General features: G+C 31.3%; 1 protein-coding gene across 5 annotated transcripts in view; it reads left to right on the plus strand.

Annotated features, from left to right (window-relative positions):
* Nucleotides 1–10,575, plus strand: part of LOC111003070 (collagen alpha-1(XVIII) chain) — a 64,724-nt gene extending 54,149 nt beyond the window's left edge. For all 5 annotated transcript variants that reach the window (XM_045627936.1, XM_045627938.1, XM_045627940.1 and 2 more), the window contains 13 exons: nucleotides 536–597; nucleotides 676–873; nucleotides 944–1,078; nucleotides 1,411–1,494; nucleotides 1,823–2,033; nucleotides 2,571–2,644; nucleotides 2,791–2,883; nucleotides 3,194–3,295; nucleotides 4,576–4,724; nucleotides 6,549–6,728; nucleotides 7,428–7,571; nucleotides 7,856–7,933; nucleotides 9,318–10,575. In XM_045627936.1, coding sequence (XP_045483892.1) covers nucleotides 536–597; nucleotides 676–873; nucleotides 944–1,078; nucleotides 1,411–1,494; nucleotides 1,823–2,033; nucleotides 2,571–2,644; nucleotides 2,791–2,883; nucleotides 3,194–3,295; nucleotides 4,576–4,724; nucleotides 6,549–6,728; nucleotides 7,428–7,571; nucleotides 7,856–7,933; nucleotides 9,318–9,372 — 1,565 coding nt within the window. In that variant the 3' untranslated portion in view covers nucleotides 9,373–10,575. The remainder of the gene's footprint in view (nucleotides 1–535; nucleotides 598–675; nucleotides 874–943; nucleotides 1,079–1,410; nucleotides 1,495–1,822; nucleotides 2,034–2,570; nucleotides 2,645–2,790; nucleotides 2,884–3,193; nucleotides 3,296–4,575; nucleotides 4,725–6,548; nucleotides 6,729–7,427; nucleotides 7,572–7,855; nucleotides 7,934–9,317) is intronic.
* The last annotated feature ends 9,333 nt before the right edge of the window (nucleotides 10,576–19,908 follow it).

Consider the following 19,908-nt stretch of genomic DNA (forward strand, 5'->3'; position numbering starts at 1 on the left):
TGTTTATCATTTTATAAAAATATTTTATATTCTATCAATCATTTTCTACTGCATTATTCAAGACATTAGAGAATTAGCAATGTCGGAAAGTTTTGAACGAATTCGGCTTGCAATTCTACAAAATTTATACATTCAATCTACATTCGTGAATCGTGCCAAGCCACCACAAATGCCGTTGCATGAACGAAATTTTCATCCATCACATATTATTCCATTTGCTAGGCCAGCGATTAATTGTATGTGATGTAGAGTCCATTTGCATTTTTGCAATTGTAATGAGTTGACTTTTGTCGATTTCAATGTAACTATCAACTAACTAACAGATCAGTAAAGAAACTTTACATTACAACATTAAACGTAATGTATGGTCGCGGGCATATCCAAAATGGATACGCAAATTTGAAATTTAAATGCTGCTATAAATTAGAAAGTACTTGCTGACAAAAACTTTTAATAGCAGTACACATACCCCGTTAAATTTAATTAAATTCTGTGACTTTGATACGTACCTTTTTCAATGTCAAAACTTTTACAGATGCAGCTGTGGTTGAGAAGCTTCGGGGGCTTAAGGGTGATAACGGTGAGACAGGTCTTAAGGTAAAAAAAATGCAATAAATACCATTAAAGATATGTATAATGTAATCAGTTGAAGATGATTAAACACTTTGTTCACAGGGAGAAAAGGGTGATCAGGGGTTAATAGGACCCCAAGGGCCTCCAGGCAAAGATGGCGTTGACGGTTCCGATGGCGAACGAGGTCTGCCTGGTCGCCAAGGAGATTTGGGCCCTGAAGGTCCACGGGGAGCAAAGGGTGAACCAGGACATCCCGGTGCACCAGGAAATGTTCCTGAATCTGCCATTGCTTTATTAAAAGTAAAATTAAAATAAACTTTTTGAGTTTTAATGATTTAAATTTCTTAATTATGATCCATTACTTTTTCAGGGTTCCAAAGGAGACCGTGGTGCTCCAGGAAAAATGGGTGGTCGTGGACATACAGGGCATCCAGGAAAACATGGTTCGGTCGGACCAGCGGGTCCAAAGGGGATTAAAGGCGACAGAGGATCACAGGGTTTCAAGGTATAGCTGATTGTTGGTCGGAAATACTTCAAACACTCGCCATTTATATTCTAATTATTGATTTATATAAATCAAACTTAAACTCAAAATAACTTTATTCATAGGCATAGGTAACAAGTACACTTATGAACGTCAATAGAAAATATGTTAAATTGTTACTAAATTTACATTTAGACTCCTACTGTTTCCATTGAATAGTTTACTACTATGTGATATTACAAAAAACCTTAGCCACAGCAACGCTTGGCCGAGTCTGCTAGTATAATATATAATATGGTGTGTTTTTTTATTGATGTAATTTTATTAACTAATTGAAAATATACTTTTAAAAGGGTGAAAAAGGAGACAAAGGGCTCGACGGAACACATGGACCAAAAGGGGAAAAAGGTGAAACACCTTTTATAGACTACAAAAAGGTATTTTAAGCACACAATACTTTCAACAACCAGAAAATCTTAATCAATTATATATTAGTAATATTCGATAGTGTAAAAAATGCACAGTTGTATATTAAATGTTGACTATTACCTACTTACATCTCCTGTTAAAGAACACAGGTATAACACTTGCGTCATATACGAAGTACATTCGTGAATAGCTTTGATTATTATTTCAAGATAACTGAAAATATTATGAAAAACACTTAACATTGTAACGCAATTGCATGACACAATACACAGAATACATAAAAGTTTCACTCAACCTCGCCTGAAAATAATGTTAAAAAGGTATTAAATCTTTCAGGTCAAAGGTGAAAAAGGTGACACAGGTGAGCCTGGAATTGCCGGTGAAGCAGGGAAACCTGGTATACCTGGCACATGTGAAGCATCGGCCTGTCCATCTATCCCTGGTCCACCTGGACCGCCTGGTCCCCCGGGTTCACCAGGAATATCCCTCACTGGACCCAAAGGAGAACCTGGTGGTATTGTGCCCCAGAATAATTTTGTGCGATCAGGTAATTTGAAATGCCTCTTTGCCATACCAACTGTTGGTCTTCAATATAAAATTTTAATGATATGTGTATATTTTTTCGGGTTGTAAAGGAAACTAAAACTATAGATGTCTTAATGGATATTTAAGAGGACCTAATAATAAAGAAAACTCATGCTAACCAACAATCATTTGAATATTTGGAAGAAATACAATTCAAATAAGTCTTGGTATTCATTTAAAACTTTTTTTTTATACGGAGGAAGATCTAAGAATCCAGTTACAAATCTTTTAATTGCTCATTATTATCATAGTATGTGTCATTTATTCTAAAATCTGTATGATGCACCTTAATTGAGGGCGTTTCCGTACAAGCATAATGACATAACATTTATATGGCTTAGTTTGTTAGCAATTACTAGGCTCCCCTTAAAGGAACTAAAGAAAAATATTGTTTGGGCCGACGTCAGCTTGCTTGATTGAGTTGAGTGGATTGTTATGGAATCGAGACTATTCGTATTAAATTACGAATAATTAGTTAAATGAATGTATTTTTTTTCAGGTTCATTTGATGATGACGAAGATATGTACACAGCCGCAACAATCGTATTTAAGACTACTTCGATTCTTCTAAAGGTAATTTGTAATGTATTAAGTTCGCCCTTAATGATGTTTTTTTTGGATTTACTATTAACCTGATGTTAATATGTCCGTTGAAATCCTTACGGATTTCAACGGTTTTATTTATTTTTTAATATTCTAGCTGTACATTTTTTTTTTAGAAAACTACCGATATTCCAGTTGGCACGATAGCCTACGTAATACAAGAAAGAATTTTACTTGTACGCGTTGAAAGTGGTTGGCAAAATGTGGATGTAAGTTTCGATTTATATTTATTTATCAGTGAGATTTATATTAAGGATTTCTTTTCGTACGTTACAATAATCACTGAAAAAGTATTTAAGATAATGTCTGTCTCCTAGAAATCGGAACCTGACCAGAAATTAAATCACGCCACACGGAGCGTCTAATATTATAAAAAATGACCAGATGATAAAAATTACTTTCATCATATTATTAGGCTAGAACATCTAGTCAATTACTGGTATTGAAATAATATAAATTTACATGACTAACACGCGAACAAGAAGTTTCAATGTGAATTTTTGTTTTTTTTTTTTTTAGATGGGTTCGCTATTTTCAGCGCGAAGTACGTCTTATGGATACGCTGATATTCCCGAGTCAACTTTGCCTGCGAGGACTTTATCTAGCGATGAAAAGTCATTTGTAAGTATACTAGTAATAACAGGAAATGTACTCAACTTAACAAGTGTTTTTTTACCTCTTTCTTCCTTATGGCGTGCTTTCGTAAAGTTATTATATAGCTAAATTTATTATTATATTCTTGATTCTGACAATAATACAATACAGTAACTAAAAATGATTAAATACTAATGTTAATATTTTAGTAAAATTTATATTTATGTAGCAAATAAGTAAACTTAAAAAGGAACAATTTCAAAAAAACATTCACTATTTACCCCAGCTAAACAAGCTATTTTTTATTTTTATATTTATTATTTATATTCTGCATAGATGGCAGTTTAATTCAAAACACGATTCTATATGAACAAATTTAAATTTTTAAATTTCATGAATCGAACTTTTACAACAAAGTATTTCTATTCTATTCAATATAGTTCCAGTGACTTTAAAAATGTAAAGAATGAATGTTTGCAAAGTCATACAAGTTCAATATGCAAGCCCTGTCCAACATTTACGTTTCTAACACAAATATTTGTACATAGAAATTGAACCTGATTCCCGATATTGACCTTACAGATAGAATATTACTGCGAAATATATTGTCAATGGAAATATATTTATTTAGTAATGTTCAGCTAACATACATCTATATTTTAAACAAAAACACTTAGTCTATATACAAAGCCACAACAGATTACATAGATATACAATACATATGAAACAGATTAATATGCAAGATGTATACTTAATAATTTATTTAAAATTAAGTTATTTAAGTTTCAATATGTAACAATTCAGCCTTATTGCGCCTTACTGGTTGACTTAATACGTACGCCTTTTGTATTTTGAAACAACAGTTTCAAAATAGAAAAGGCCAAACTTGCCTTAAAAGTACTATTTTTAAGCCTCTATTGAATTTTCAAACTCACATTAATAACATAATTAAACAAAATTATTGGACGTCTATGTTAATTACACCACTGAATTCCGATAGGCTTCTCTTCTCTAAAAGAAGTATCAGTTTCCATAGTATTCCAAGGAAGGTGTGGGGATTTTTAACCATTTTTTTCAGAAAAATGATTGTGTGGTAATTACATTTCAATCAAATGTTTCTAAGAGCATTTTCAGTAGCCGGCCCTTTATTTTTTTAAGAATTGAGTATAAAATATAATCCATTGAATAAATCGCATTTGGCGATGGCGTGCGCATCGATTTTCTGTCAATATCTTTTATACAGTATTCAACTGTGTGTATGTAGTGTATGTATTGTGGTATTTCATTATACTTTTACTTTACCTAAGATCCGTCTCGTCGCCTTGAACGAGCCGTATCGAGGGAATATGTTGACATCCATGAACAGGACTGGAAGGAACGCAGTCAATCAAGAGTGTTATCGACAGGCATTCAGAGAATTCCGTGCGAATAATTTTGTCGCGTTCCTCACTAATAAGTAAGTATAAATATATTACAAATGGTTATTGAATTAACGTATGACAAAATATATCAATTGTAATACTACACTTGGATTACTAACAAAATACAGTGTGGATTTGAATAAAAATAGTTTGCAAATCATGTTTGTGTCTATAAAAGTTATCTGTTGTGAGTGTAAAATATTAGACTCGGAGATTTCATCAAAGTTTGTTGGCGTTGATTCAGAACTCTACAAATACTTGATAACAGTAAAGCGATTATTAAAATTGTTCAATCTTGAAAATATTTTGTTATTAAACTTGTAATAAAAATGTTTATAAGAATAGTTTGTAAAAACAATTACGTATATACATTTAGCGCTTGGAACATAGCCCTGGATGAACTAGGTTCTATGCCGGGAAAATAGTCATTGTTTCACAATGAAACTGAAGCCAAGGGCTTGTGGTAGTTCCAAGCTATATAAGGTTTTAAAATGAAAGACAAAATTTACGTGAATCAGCATACATTATAAAAGTTAAAAATAATGTATAATAGACTTCAACATTTAAATAAATAAAAATAAACAAAAGACTGTAAAAAAGAGTGTATATATACACGCGTTAGACGTTATACTTATTTGGCGTATAGAAAAAAAAACTAAAATGAAGTAGTGATTAACGATAAATATTAAAATTAATCAAAAAGATTTTATTTAAATAAATAAATTATTAGTATATACTATCACCGTTGTATTGTACAATGGATTTAAAAACACTAAAATAATAGTTACACTGTTTAATTGTACTGTTACGAAACACGTGATCTAAATATAAAAATACCAAAATATACAACTTGAACATAGTTATTGATTACCCTGCAACCTAGACCTAACTTTACGATGTCGAATTTAGGTTTTGGTGTGCGCGCATCGTAAAAATTCACTCTCATCATTTTTCTAAATCGCGCCAAAAGAAGTTTAACTTCAACAAAAAATATTTACCCGATATTAACATATTAATATGATAAAAAACTAATGTTATTGAAGGCTATACTTTTTCGATGACGTGTGTTATAATTTAAGTAAAAACCATGATATCAATTAGCATAACAAATTGGAACAATTTGTATAACGAACGATAATACCATAATAACATTGTAGTTGGAGCATTGATAACAGTGATTACAAAGTAATTGTATAATTAAACATGAGTCCGATATTAAAATTAGATTTATTATTCGATATCGATTATTTAATGTCAATTATAATTTGTCAGCTAACGCCCAAACCCAATAACCTATCTCAATCCATTTTTGACCATCTGAGATAAACATCTTAATACAAATGTTGATAAAAGTGTGCCAATAACCAATCGACAGATTGTAATAGCCATCTGTTGATTTAAGCTATCCAAGGAAGGTCGGATCGGTGTATGATCTTTGTATGAAAATTACAAGTATATTTTAATATTATTTAAATCGATCGACTTCCACAATCTCAGATTGTTTTCAATATGAGATTGTGAATTAGTTATTGGGTTCGGGCGTTAACCTAGTCAAGTGCAAGGAAAGTATTTTAAATCTTTGAGTCGAATTAGAACACGGGCTATACCTATAATTCTGAGGAAAAAATCAATGTTAAGTGTAACGAGAAATCGATTTGTAATGAAGGCATTCGGTTCCTCCAACCTAAGAAGAGGATATATATATATATAATCAGCCAGACGAAAGCCTATCAGCTTAATATATATTAACTCAGCGATCGGTATTACTTTCAACCGCGATTCGTCGTCTTACTCATTGTACCCCAGATGTCGCCACATTTATTTGTATGGTTAATTGCTAACAATATTTTTTTTTTTAGTGTGGAGGATCTGAAATCTCTAGTCAAAACAAGTGCGGATCGAGTCGTACCAATTGTCAATTTACATGGAGAAGTTCTTTTTGAATCCTGGCTGCATCTTTTCAATGGGTCTGGTGCACCACTACCAATGAATAAGCTGTATAGTTTCAACGGGCAAAAAGTTAGCAGTAATAAAAATTGGTAAGTTTAAAGGAATATAATAAAATATTAAATACTTTTTGTGAATATAAATTTCTGTTGAATAAAGAAAATCATATGTTTAAAATTTAGTTACAACAAATTTGAACATTATATAAGTGTTTATTAAATTAAATAATTAAAAAAATGTTTATTAAAATTAGGATTTTTTGAGGCTCATATGTCAGGATTTTTAAGCGTTGAGCCAAACCATCTGATAATTATTCATAACCTTGGTCCACATATCTAAAGTAATTCATAGAAAATTAATAAGAGCAATTGCATTGTTTTACGTACTGATCTCTTTTTATCACAGCATGAACACAATTGGTGAGAAAGAGACGAAAGGGATTCTCATCTAGTTCTTTTTATGAATTTATATAAATAAAAACAAAACACCATCGAATCATATAATTTTAAAAGATATTTGTTACATCCACATAGCGGACAACTCAGAAACGCCTAGTTGAAACATAGCTATATAAATATACGACAGGTATACGTCAGATGAGCGTCCTGCCCCCTTCTGGCACCTGTTTTATAAAAAAAATAACACTAGATTATATGAAAAACTCAAAAAAGAGTTGGTGTATCATTTCAGTTTTATACTTCAAGAAACATTCTAAAACTCAAGGCTGCAATGTGCCTTGTGGTGCCTTGTCTTGTTATACAATAATGTCGATGTTTATATGTTATTTTCAGGCCAGAAAAAGCGATATGGCACGGAAGTGATGCGTATGGTTATAGAACTTCAAGAGCGTTTTGCGAAGAATGGCAAAATGATAATCCACTGGATTTTGGAATGGCTTCTCCGTTTGAAGAAAGCAAGCTTTTATCCCAAACACTGTATGTAAAAACCAAATTTCGTTATAAGCTTCCATACATACCGTTAAATTTTCTTGTTCCTCTTGTTCTTGAAAAAGTCTTCCAAAAAGCTATTTTGATCGTAATTAAATAGTATCTGACTTTACTGACAATAATATGCCACGATCTATATCCACGAACACAAGTCTTAATGTAGAATTTGTAATCTTGCATGCTTTTGTTCCTTTAAAAATAATTTAAATATAATTAGACTGATAAAAGTCGAGCTTAATTTTCAAAATTGTTAAAGTAAATTTTTTTTTCAGTTATCCATGTGATAGTAAGCTGATTGTATTGTGTGTAGAAGCAACATCTAGAAAGCACACGAGTAGAAAAAGACTACAGTAAGTTTAGCGATTTAAATTAATAACATTGTCAATATGTTTATTAAAATGTTTTAAAACACAAAATTCTAAATTTAAACACTTTGTATTATGAAAATAGTTAGTGAAGCGTTAAAAACGTCCCGTAATCTAGTTCGTTACTATATTCCCATTGGGACTAGTACAATTACGGACGGAACGTGTGACAATTACGGAAGTACTAACATAAAGAGATCAAAGTTGCCAATATTAAAAAAACTATTGAACTAACAAATTCCTACAAACAAAGTGATTACGGATTGTCTGATTTATCATAGAGTCATATTATATTTCTCGATAAATTGAGAGTCAGATTAGATTCCTAGCTGTATTATTATATCTTTTTATTCTACTGTCAACATGATAGTACCATTTATGTACGTCTTTTATTGTTTGTCAATATTCGTCCAATAACTAAGAAAACATTTTAAATTAAGATTAAAAGACCATCTATTGAGTGATCCCAATCTACGGAAATGAAAATTCATCCAAGTTCTTTCTTTTTTTTTTTCAAATTGTAACGTTAGCATATAAGTGTTCTCATGTAAGTGACTAATGTCTATTATGAGAATAAAATGTCTTTATACCTAACGATTGGTATAGTGTGGTAGTGTTAAAATTCTAGCTGTTTAATATTAGTTCTCAGTTCCGATAATTTTTTGCTAATTACACACTATGCCTCACGCAGCACCAAACAACCCCTAATTAAATTACCGAACCACGATAACACTGTAATTGATAATGTTTAATACATTGTAACGGTGTATGTTAAGTAGCAATTATCTGATTTGTCGCTTCAATTCATAATGAGATTGTGGCTTTGACCACAAATACGTGTCCATTCGCTACCCCCATATAGATAATTTATAACAGCTGTGTGATTCACATTATATTTGGCAATGTGATCAATTTCATTAATTCGTATCCATAAAATAATGATTTGCATTATTATTTTAAGTATTCTAACTTCGCGAATAATTTTCCATTAATATATATATAAAAAAAATATTAATCTCTTGGACATAATTGGGAATTCATCTTTTTATCTTTTTAAATTGAAATCCTTTTAGGAGCAAGTGTCATATTTTATCGAAGAAGTTTATCAGAAATTGATGCTCGGAAACTCGGATAGCTTTTTTAACCTAAGGACTTTTGCAGTTTTTCAAAATCAAGTAGTATCTCAAATTTGGCCTTAAATTCGTGTCCTTTGTAAAATCGTAACCATAATGAAAAGGTTTTATTCCACGTTCCACGCTGTGAGGTGTACACGTAGCCACCGGGAAAAATTATGCGACCTAATAAACGCATGATTAGATGGTAATATATACACTTTCAACACAATGTTGATAAATTGTCTTAATTTCAGATCTACGCGAAGATCCCGACATACAAAGAAAGAAGATATAGACATAGAACCTTGAAAAGCAACAGTATTATAGTGTTACATGTTTGTAAATAAAGACATAATACATACATTTCGGAATAATTTTCTAATCATATTTAATTTGGAATAAGAACTCTTTAAATAACAAATTTTTGTACCTAATAGAGAAATAATTAAAATGGAGATTCTTATAATAGTGTAACCTACACTTACTGCCATATACAGATTACTATTATGTCTGAAGGTAGAGTAAAAATTATACTTGAATTGTATAACGACGTAATTTAGCGACGTTTAATGCCCCATTAGTTGACGAATGAATTTAATTTGTATGAACTTTTCACAATCTTTACAAATACCTAACGCCCAAACACAGTATAATTTAATATATTAGTAACCTTTAATATTATTATCGATCTAGTGTCGCGGTCTGAGATTGCGGACTAATTATTATTGGGTTCTGGGTGAAGTAATCGATCGTGAACGACTAGGCTTATTTATATGAGAACCAATGGAAGAAATTACTACAAATAACATAAATTGTTTCCATACAAGTTAATGAATCCTAATTAGCTAAATGATAAATTTATTTAATAGCGTAACTTTCAATCTACAAGCAAAACCGATGCCAGAATTTTTATATGCAAGTTCGATGTAGTTCTATCAATATCCGTAGCGCTGATGTTGCAACCTTCAGATCGTGCGGAACAAAAACTCATTTGGGATTGGGATCATTGTCGGTATCGCTATTCGAAGTTACAGAGGCTCAAGCCCCATTGTAATTCTATTGAAAGGCTTACGGGACTTTATATACTTATATACTTTATATACTTTACATATAAGATTTAATTTTAATTAATTCGTTTGTATCAAAATATATTCCAAATATTCGCCATTGTTGTTGACGCAAATTTGTTAATTAATATTAAAGGTTTTTAAATAGCTTTATACAACTCAAAATGATAATACTCTTAAGTTTCTAGTTATTAGTCATAAAATATGACAGTAAGTTACAACTGTGTAAGATGCATTTGTTCTATAACTTATTCGATAGGCTATGATTGTGGTTATAGTATTTTATACTTCGTGTGTGTAAGTCACTTTAAGGGACTGTTCCACCATGTACGGATAAGTTCCAAATAAGATATTTATTACTTATTTGTAGGTTAAATAGTATTGTTGCGTTTCACGACTGTCAGATAGCGCTATTCGTCATTAAACGCGATGTATCTTATTCGGAACTTTTATCTAATTAATAATTGATGTGTTGCATAGCTATTTGGTACTTTATCCATACATTGTGAAACAGGCCCTAAGTCAGATAATATAAGTTAGAAAATGTAATTGTAATAAATTGCTAGTTTTGTATTCATACAAACTCAATCGGACTAAAGAACTGCCTCTTTTCAAAATACCGTTACAACAATTGCATAACACGAAATGTACTTAGTAATATAACTATATTTTAAGGTATTTAATAACATTATAACTGGCAAAACTCCGAAATACGTATTATTGACTTGTATATATTGATTCACGAAGCATACAAATTATTTCTAACATTTTTTACAAGAATTCCGTCATGGCATTTCATACTTGACAGATGACATACAATGAAAATTGATATAATATTAGATTGTAATATTTTTACAATACGATGTTTGATGAACTCTGCGTATTAAATTTTAATTTTTATGTAAGCTATAGTGCCATTTTTTCAATTTATATTAAAATTTGATGTTATAAAATATTTTTTTTATCACCTCTAAGTAATATTGATTTAGAACTTATTTATAAAGTAGTTTTACATTATCAAGACGTTGCGTATGTAGTATTTATTACATACTTGGCCCTTATAGATAAATCTAATAATAATTGACAACATACTTGTGAAATCTAGCAACAGAAGAAATCCTTGTGCAACGAATTAATTTTTTTAATTTCTTGTAATTTTTTTTTTTTAAATTTTATTATTAACGAACCAACTCGGACAGAAAGTGGCTGTACCGTGAATGTTGCTGTCATTGATTAACAACTTACCATGGACAAATACTTGTCTTACCAAAACATATTTGTAACAAGCTTGATGAGGCTGTATAAAGTACGTAAGAAGTTTATAATTTTGGTTAGCGTCAAGTGGTTTTTGACATTCAGCACGTTAAATTCCTACCTACCGTTACCTATATATATATACTATATTTCTCTGACGGTATTTTGGTATTGTATATCCCAAATTGGGGCCTAGACATTTGATTACCTGTAGTAATCTAAGGTTCATTACAAAATATATAAAGGAACGGTACAGTATAATTACATTAACTGTAGAAGGCAACTGACCGCATATAGTTTAAAACTATTCTTTATTATTACGAACTAAATAATCGTTTGAGACTGGGATTATCGACGTATGCTTTAAATATCTTGGACATGTCGCATATGTAATACAACCGTGACAGAATGCAGAAAAACCAAGAAGTACGTATAACGATGAAGAAAATAAAACATGAGTATTTCACACACGTTTTACGTAACACCAAAATTATAAGCCCCCTCAACTAATCATACAAGGCAAAGTGGCAGGTAGAAGATGACTTGGTCGCAGAAAAACAGTCGCCTGTCTGTTTGCTTCTTATACTAAAAAAAACGTGTGTAAAATTATGTACAGGTTATACTTTTTTGGCGTAACGCGCCAAAAGAAGTTTTTTCTTTTATAGAACAGGGGGCAAACAGGCAGGAGTCTCACCTGATGTTAAGTGATACTACCGCCCATGGATACTCTCAATGCATGAGGGCTCGCGAGTGCATTGCCAGCCTTTTTTAAGTTCCTTCATATTCAAAACGTATGCAATTTATATGTGGTAGAAGTGAAACCTTTTACAAATTTGTTTCCAAGATAATGAGACGAAAGTAATTTTAACTTTTTAATTAATTATCAATCTTTAATTTTGATAAAATCTAAAACAAAGTTGCCAAGTCGATGAAACGAAAAAGCGACAATAAAAAGAGACAGATACTTAATTTCATAATATTTAACACACTAAAGTTTAGTTGTAACTAGTATAATCCTTCCCATCTCATTTTCTCCGACTCACATATCTTATGAATTATACTCTGTCTGTGTTTCCTTTCACCGACTTTCAAATCAACGATGCTAAAGAAGTTTTCACTTCAAAAAAGTAATGAAACTACGTAATGCCAAGCTAGGCGAGTATACCTATAATATCGTTTAAGCACTTTGGCTCGCTCATTTGGAATAAGACTGTCGTGAAAGTGGCTCCTCGAAATGCACTTACAGTGAAATTGCGATATCAACCTTTGATTTTTCCAGTCATTTTATGTGAATTCTAGATTTAGAAACTAGGTTTTTCTTATAAAGGCCAAGCCTTGACCCATATTGCGTTAGCGTAAGGAATTCTGAATAGAATGTGGTATTACGTTTCAGTACAATATCCAAAGGAATCTTCCAATTATTAAGATGATGCTGAAACTTTGAAGTATAAGAATTTTCGTAAAAATATTATATTTTTCTTTTTACTTAAGTACACTTTTGGACTTCTAGTCTTATTGGATTTAGAAAATAAAGATATTCGATAGATATTTGGTTGAAAATATGATTTTCTAGTAGTCCAAACATTTCACATCCTTCGACGGGAAATCGATACTTTTATTATGTAGGTTGAATTTTCCCTACTACTGTTATTGGTTTCTTAAAGGTGACGTGAAAACTTACGTAACAAGTAAAAGAAAATATTGATAGGAGTGGGTTAAATACTTAGGTAAAAGATCATTAAGTGTTCCGACTGAATTCATGTTAAATTTATTATCTTAATAAATGGCTTCAGCAGCAATTATGAGGATATTTCCGGAGTAGTTGTCGCCCGGGCCCACGGAAGACGCAAACCCTTTAAGCTAAGTTTTAGTTAAGTTTAAGTGTTGAAGTCTCCCCTTTTCTAAAAAACACTTCAACACTCCACTGCAGCTTCTCCTTCATATATCTAGCCTGATATGATGTAGAAAAAAAGCAATTAACTGTTTGTTAAACGTTTAAACAGAGTACGTTTAGTATATAGGACCAATTTTTAAAGTATACACTCATTTAAATAACCGAGACCCTTAGTCCGTGAGGTCCTAGCGCTATAAGGCTTTTTAGGAAAATATCAAAAAGGTTAGTCGACATCACAGAAGAAGAGTTGGCAGCTACCTCGCACAAAGAATTAGTCTAGCTATTCAAAGGGGGAACGCTGCTAGTATCTTCGGAACCTTGCAATAAAGGGACTACTTTTAATAATACATTTTAATGATTAAATTATAAGGTTAGTTATTAGATATATTGCATAAATGTTTTATTGTAGCATTATATATGATATGGTAAAGTTTAATTAGTAAATTAGAGTAAATAATGTTATAAAAAAGTAATACGTATAAATATTTAATATTACATTCAAAAAACTGAAAAACCTAGCTAGAATATCAGAGGGCAATAAAACGTACCAGAATGACGTTTCCGAATAGAAAAAGTGCCGCCATTCCTCTCCATATATTACGAATAATGGTTCCACTATCGTGTCTTTTAAGTTAAAACCGCAGAGTTCCAAGCTTGTTAACGATATAACAATTGTGCAACATTTTAACTTCACCGTAAACAGAAAGTATAAAACAGACTTAATGTTGTGTAAAAAATGACTGAAAAAACGTCGCCATTGAAGCCAGAATAAAATTTAAATGGCGTTTTATAGCTGCCGTAAAGAATGAAAAAGTTGTACGATCGGGCAATAGGAGAGGAAGTGATGTTTTCAGATTGCTAGTATTTATTTGCGAAGATTTTATTACTTTTGTTCTTTGCGAATCACTTTATTCGTCTAATGAAATGTCAGAGTTGCAATTTAACTTCACAAAGAGTTGAACAATTAGTGTGCTTTTCAAAAACATTTTAAGGAAGTTATCAACTCGATGTTACTTTTTGTGTATGTTCAAACACAGCACCGCCATCCGTACACCGCCACCAATGCTTCTAATAATTCGGATTTCAGAGAATATTTTTTTTCAGGATACAGATTCTGCCTTTTTTTATGTTACAGGAGGCAGACGAGCAGGAGGCTCACCTGATGTTAAGTGACACCGCCGCCCATGGACACTCGCACTGCCAGAAGGCTCACAAACGCGCTGCCGGCCTTTTAAGAATCGGTACGCTCTTTTCTTGAAGGACCCTAAGTCGAATTGGTTCGGAAATACTTCAGTGGGTAGCTGGTTCCACATCGTGGTGGTGCTTGGCAGAAATTTCCTTAAGAATCGCTTAGTTGTGGAACGACTTTTTCTATTTCATTTTATTTATTTTTTTAAATCTAAAATCGCATAAGTATGATACGACATTGCTAAATCATAATATTTTGATATTTGCCATTTGCTTACATGCTTTATTGTGTGTGTATTATGTAATAAATAAATACCTAAAGTTAAGAAAAAAAATGTTCAATTTAGTAACTAAAATTAAATGTGCGAAATAGTGAAGCATTCATTAGCATAGTCAAAACACATATAAAAATAATTTTAACATTGAGGTACATAGCTGAGACTTATCTGATTCATTCATTAAAAATATATCTTATTACATAGTAAGTACTAACACTAATTAAAGGACCATTATGCCTATTCGTAAATTAAACTTGGTCAGCGCTTCTTCAGCTGGAAATAACATTAAATTTTGACTGACATAATTAGACAATTAATTACCTAATTCAAAATTTGAGACTACTAAAACTTAAAGGCCGGCAACGCTCCTACTTAAAATGGGTGTCTATGGGCTGCGATGACTGCCTTTTTGGGCGTCCCGCAGGCTCGTTTGCCCCCTTATTATATAAAAACACAGGATATTATTAATTGAAGGCTTTGTTAAGTTGATAATTAATTGTTTAATATTTTATATACAATGTTAAAAATATCTGAAATACATTTTATTTTAACGAATATTTATTATTACATTTATATTTATTCTAGTTGTAATAATAATACAATCTTGACTATCTTTGGTCATAGTATTGTCTTTTATTAACATAACTTTTACATCAGTTAACATTATTGTATTTAAACTTATAATTATTAAGACATAATTTTAAATTTAAACCGACGTTTCGCGTGCTTTACAGCGTGCGTGCTCACGGTGACTCATACCTAGTACATACATAATACATAACTGTAATCCGTAAAAAAGTGTTTTCTGTAAATATCTTTGGTCAATTTTAAATTCACATTTTTGAGCATATACGAGATTGAACGATTAGATAAAGGCGTAAACGGAGCGACGATCTCGAAGTACAATTTTAATATCTATTACTTTACTTTACCTTATAAGTATCAAACCAGTGTTAACTTATAGGGTAAGCCTAATTATTAACCTTGAGTCATGCATTTTAACCCTAACTAGACAATGGATTTTTCAATTTGTATTTATTATGCGCTTGGGGTGTGGACCCAGTTTCGTACAAACGTCTCGACACTTCAAGAACTCCGTATTAAGCAGCGTCTGTTTTCAGCAGTAAAATCTCTGCCGACTAAAGAGAGAGATTATTGCTTTATATAACAAACTCAGATACTGTTCAAGCACCGTAATTAGTCACATAAGTCTAAATACGATTGGCCCACAACTGGATCCTCAATACAGCTAAATTCTAAACGTTGACAGAGCGGCAATTTGTGGGCTATTGATTTTAAGCAATTTGTGGCCTAATGTCTATGATATTGTGACTAACTTCTATAACAATAGAAAAGCTTGTTTTGTTTAAGCTAATTAAACTGCTTTTCACCTAAAACATACATCAAAAAGAATTCTTTATAAGATTTATTATAATTCCTCTGTTTCATTGATATATCTTATTACATGTGCCTGATACTTTGGGACTAAGAAATAAAAGTTATATGACTACGTTTTCCTTAAAAACTCTAGCAAGTTATTGCGCGCGACAAATAATACGTTGATGATCAGGACCGGTACCTTGAAACTCTAAATCTTAAAGCACCGTCCAATGGTTGCGATATCAGCTTGATGCCGAAGTACTGAGTTTGCCATTACGGCGGTATGAGAAAGAAAGAAAACATTTATTCCACGTGGACAGAGTTATGAAAACATTAATAAAAGTTATCACGAGACAAAGATACTCAGATATTGCTGCTTCATAACCAAATGGATATGATGGAACATCAGTTTACAACGCCTTATGAGTCAACTGGCGAAAACTCATACTACTATCAGTATATAATTCGTAGTCACAAAGGCACAATTGATATCGCTCGATTCGTCCGCAACAACTTAGGATATTAACTGTATTTTTCTATCTACGTATTTTATTTTTTCAATCTATTTTTATCTCCATTTCAAAGCCTTGTTTAGGTGTACGTTCGCGTTAAAGATCTTGGCTAGAATTCCGACTTCAAATATTCTCAAGTCCTGGCGTTATTCCAGCGCCAATCTATTAACAATCCTCTCAGTAACATTAGGAAACAAATAGGAACCCGGCTATTATCTGTTCGTTAACGCTTCGTTAAACCAACTGTTTGTACATTTCGCTACAACGATGCTACACGGATACAATTCACAAAGCATAAGCTTTGTTCTGTGATTTCGTTAATTAATGGACAAAAGATTACTTCCTTCCATTTTTTTACGATACAGTAGAAAATCATGTTTAAATATTATATGTGTTTACCATTATTTATGTTCGTATATTTCTTCTTCGTAGTCCCATCATAAGTGCACGTACATAGAGTTAAATGTATTTTAATAGACCTGTATTAAAATCTCTGCGAAACTAAACTGCGTTGATAACTTAACTTCCTTTAAATAGATAAAGTATACCAGGATAGACACGTCCTTTTTAGATGTATCGGTGTAATAATATGTGCAAATAACAAATTTTGCTTCCGAAAATTCCCATCAACGCGTGAAGCACCCTTTTCGCTGAGGGAAACCGTGACATTTTATTGATTGTAAGGAGATTGAACTCTATAAAATGTGAAAATATTTTACGTCTATGAACGAATGCTTAAAAAAATCCATTCAGACGTTTTATAATTTACTTTCCACAAATCGCAATAATTCACGATTTATTCTCTGCCGACTAATATTAAAATAAGATTGATGTGTATCTTGTTAATAGAGTATAATGAATTTGTCTACGGATATTACGCTTTGGAAAAAACTTTATAATTGTGGAATTGTCGCTTCTGCTGCAACTTTTTACACAAAGATTAGCATTATGGATTCGCACAGACTATGTGCAATACAAAAAAATAAAAGAAAAAATAAATAATAATATTAAATGAAATATAAAACTTAATTTATTATATTTTTGTGAACTTTTCTTGAATAAGTTGAAATAAAGGCTTTGACGTTGAAATTGAAATGACATATTTATTATATTGTAGAAAAGAAACGAGTGTTTTTTTTAACAGTTAACAGTTAACAGTAAACCTTTTAACAGTTAGAAGCGGTTTTGCACACTTGCTTATGTTAAATTACATTTATAGTAATTCAGGCTGCTCATAAATTATTTATAACTATAAGTTAGGTTAAGAATTATTAAGTATTTGTGCAGACGTACAGAATTATAATAATTAATGAAAAACACACATATATATTACAGCAGCTGACCTCTTTCATCCCAACAGTCAATACAATGAATGCAGATCCAAGATATTGAAAATTAGAAGTTTAATTTCAACAAACACATTGTTGTTTTGTGTATTATTCAAAACCATACACAACAATACGTGAGCTGTCAGTTGCGTTTTGTTTAACATTTATCACAAATCAACAGCTATACTATATATATGTTTAAACTGGTGTACTTTAAATATAAACATTTACCTATTGTATTTATTCTTTTTTTTACCTTGGGGAAAAAAAATAAAATGTATTTATTCTTAACCCAATAAACTTTATCCTATTACGAATCCAATAAACTAAAAATCATAAAAATCGGTCCAACCTTTCTCGAGATATAAATGGTGTATTTAAGTTTCGATGGAGTTAGAGAATATGTATATTATATATACATATTAATATTTCTATGCATCAATCATAGAGCGATTACACTCTGTTAATTTTTTTAATAATTTCAACTATGTTTAAAAATGTTTCACGTTCATGTTCCACTTTCATGTTACCACTGCCACTGAGTTTAATTCCTATGATAGTTTTTCTTCAAATACTTCATTCCGAAATAATGTATTAAGAAATGTTTAAGTTAAGTATATTATGTTGTAACCAGATCGTAGTACGACCTACGCTGAAGTACATATCAGCCCTTCTAAATTATGTACCAATTACAAAGTAGTCGAGCGTAAGTACTAAAGTATCTTGCCCGTAATAAACAGTATGTATAGCGTCTAGTTTAAGTTAAATAAGGGACAATTAACGGCTTCCTGATTAACAACTTTGATAACTAAGCCTGAGGTCAAGAATTAAACTATACTCAAGTAGTTTGTGCCCATTAAACTATCTTCGCTAATAGATAAACGTTATTATATAATATACTTTACATAATGTTCAGTTTAAGGAATGCGAACTCAAAACGGAAAAGAGCTTATACGAATGCAATGCAAATCTTATTTTCCAATATATTTTCTCTGCATTTATATATTTTCTTTGAATTTAATGTTTATTATCTCTGTATATATTAATAATATTTTTCAACAGTTCTAACATTCTTAGGATTTGGGAATTATTTGCATATGAGCACGTTTGTATGATTTTTTTTATAAATGATTCACGTCTGAAGTAAAGATAGTTGTTTGTTACTATTATTTAAAAAAATGCGTTCTGTTTCCTTTAAAGTGTTTTCGATTTAAAAATAAACTTTTACATAAATTGTTGAAATTCCTTTACATAAAATTGGATGAGTTTTTCCTGTTTTCTGAAGAATGTAACTTTAAATGGAGTGTGGAATTAAAGATGTCTACCTTCTCAGAGTTGACATGGATGAATCGAACGTTAGTGTTCTCACCTTCCTGTGGGATAAGAAGTATATTAAAAGACGACTCAGCTATTTTTCCTTTGAAATTAGATTGTATCATTACGAGGGAAATGTTTCTCGTACACACAATTTTCTGATTTAAATTTTATTGAGTTTGAAAAAGCAGTGATGCCAGTTGTTATAATTTTGGTTCATTGATATAAAATATTGTCATGTCAGATAATGTTATGATTGAATCTACTGACCGTTGATTTTCATAGTTGCTTTGGTTATTGAGATTAATTATTTTTAAGAATCTTAATTTGGTTTGTTATTATTTAATCGTTTCACAGTTTGGAATCATTACATAACGAATCTCTCTCCCTCTCTCTCTCTCTCTTTAGTTGGCAGCTCATGTCTGAGCGTCGTGGTCGGCAACGAAGCATCTAGAGCGGACTATCTGCTTCCATCGAACTAATCATCGATTTCTTTCTAATTTCTTGAATACTAAGTGTGAGTATAATAGTCAAATCGAATACCAAACGCATTTATTTTCTTAATATCGACATTCATTATAACACATCATATTGTTTTATATATAAAAAGTATATTACAGCAAAGTAATA

This window comes from Pieris rapae, chromosome 4 (genome assembly GCF_905147795.1).
Source record: "Pieris rapae chromosome 4, ilPieRapa1.1, whole genome shotgun sequence".
Lineage (NCBI taxonomy): Eukaryota > Metazoa > Arthropoda > Insecta > Lepidoptera > Pieridae > Pieris > Pieris rapae.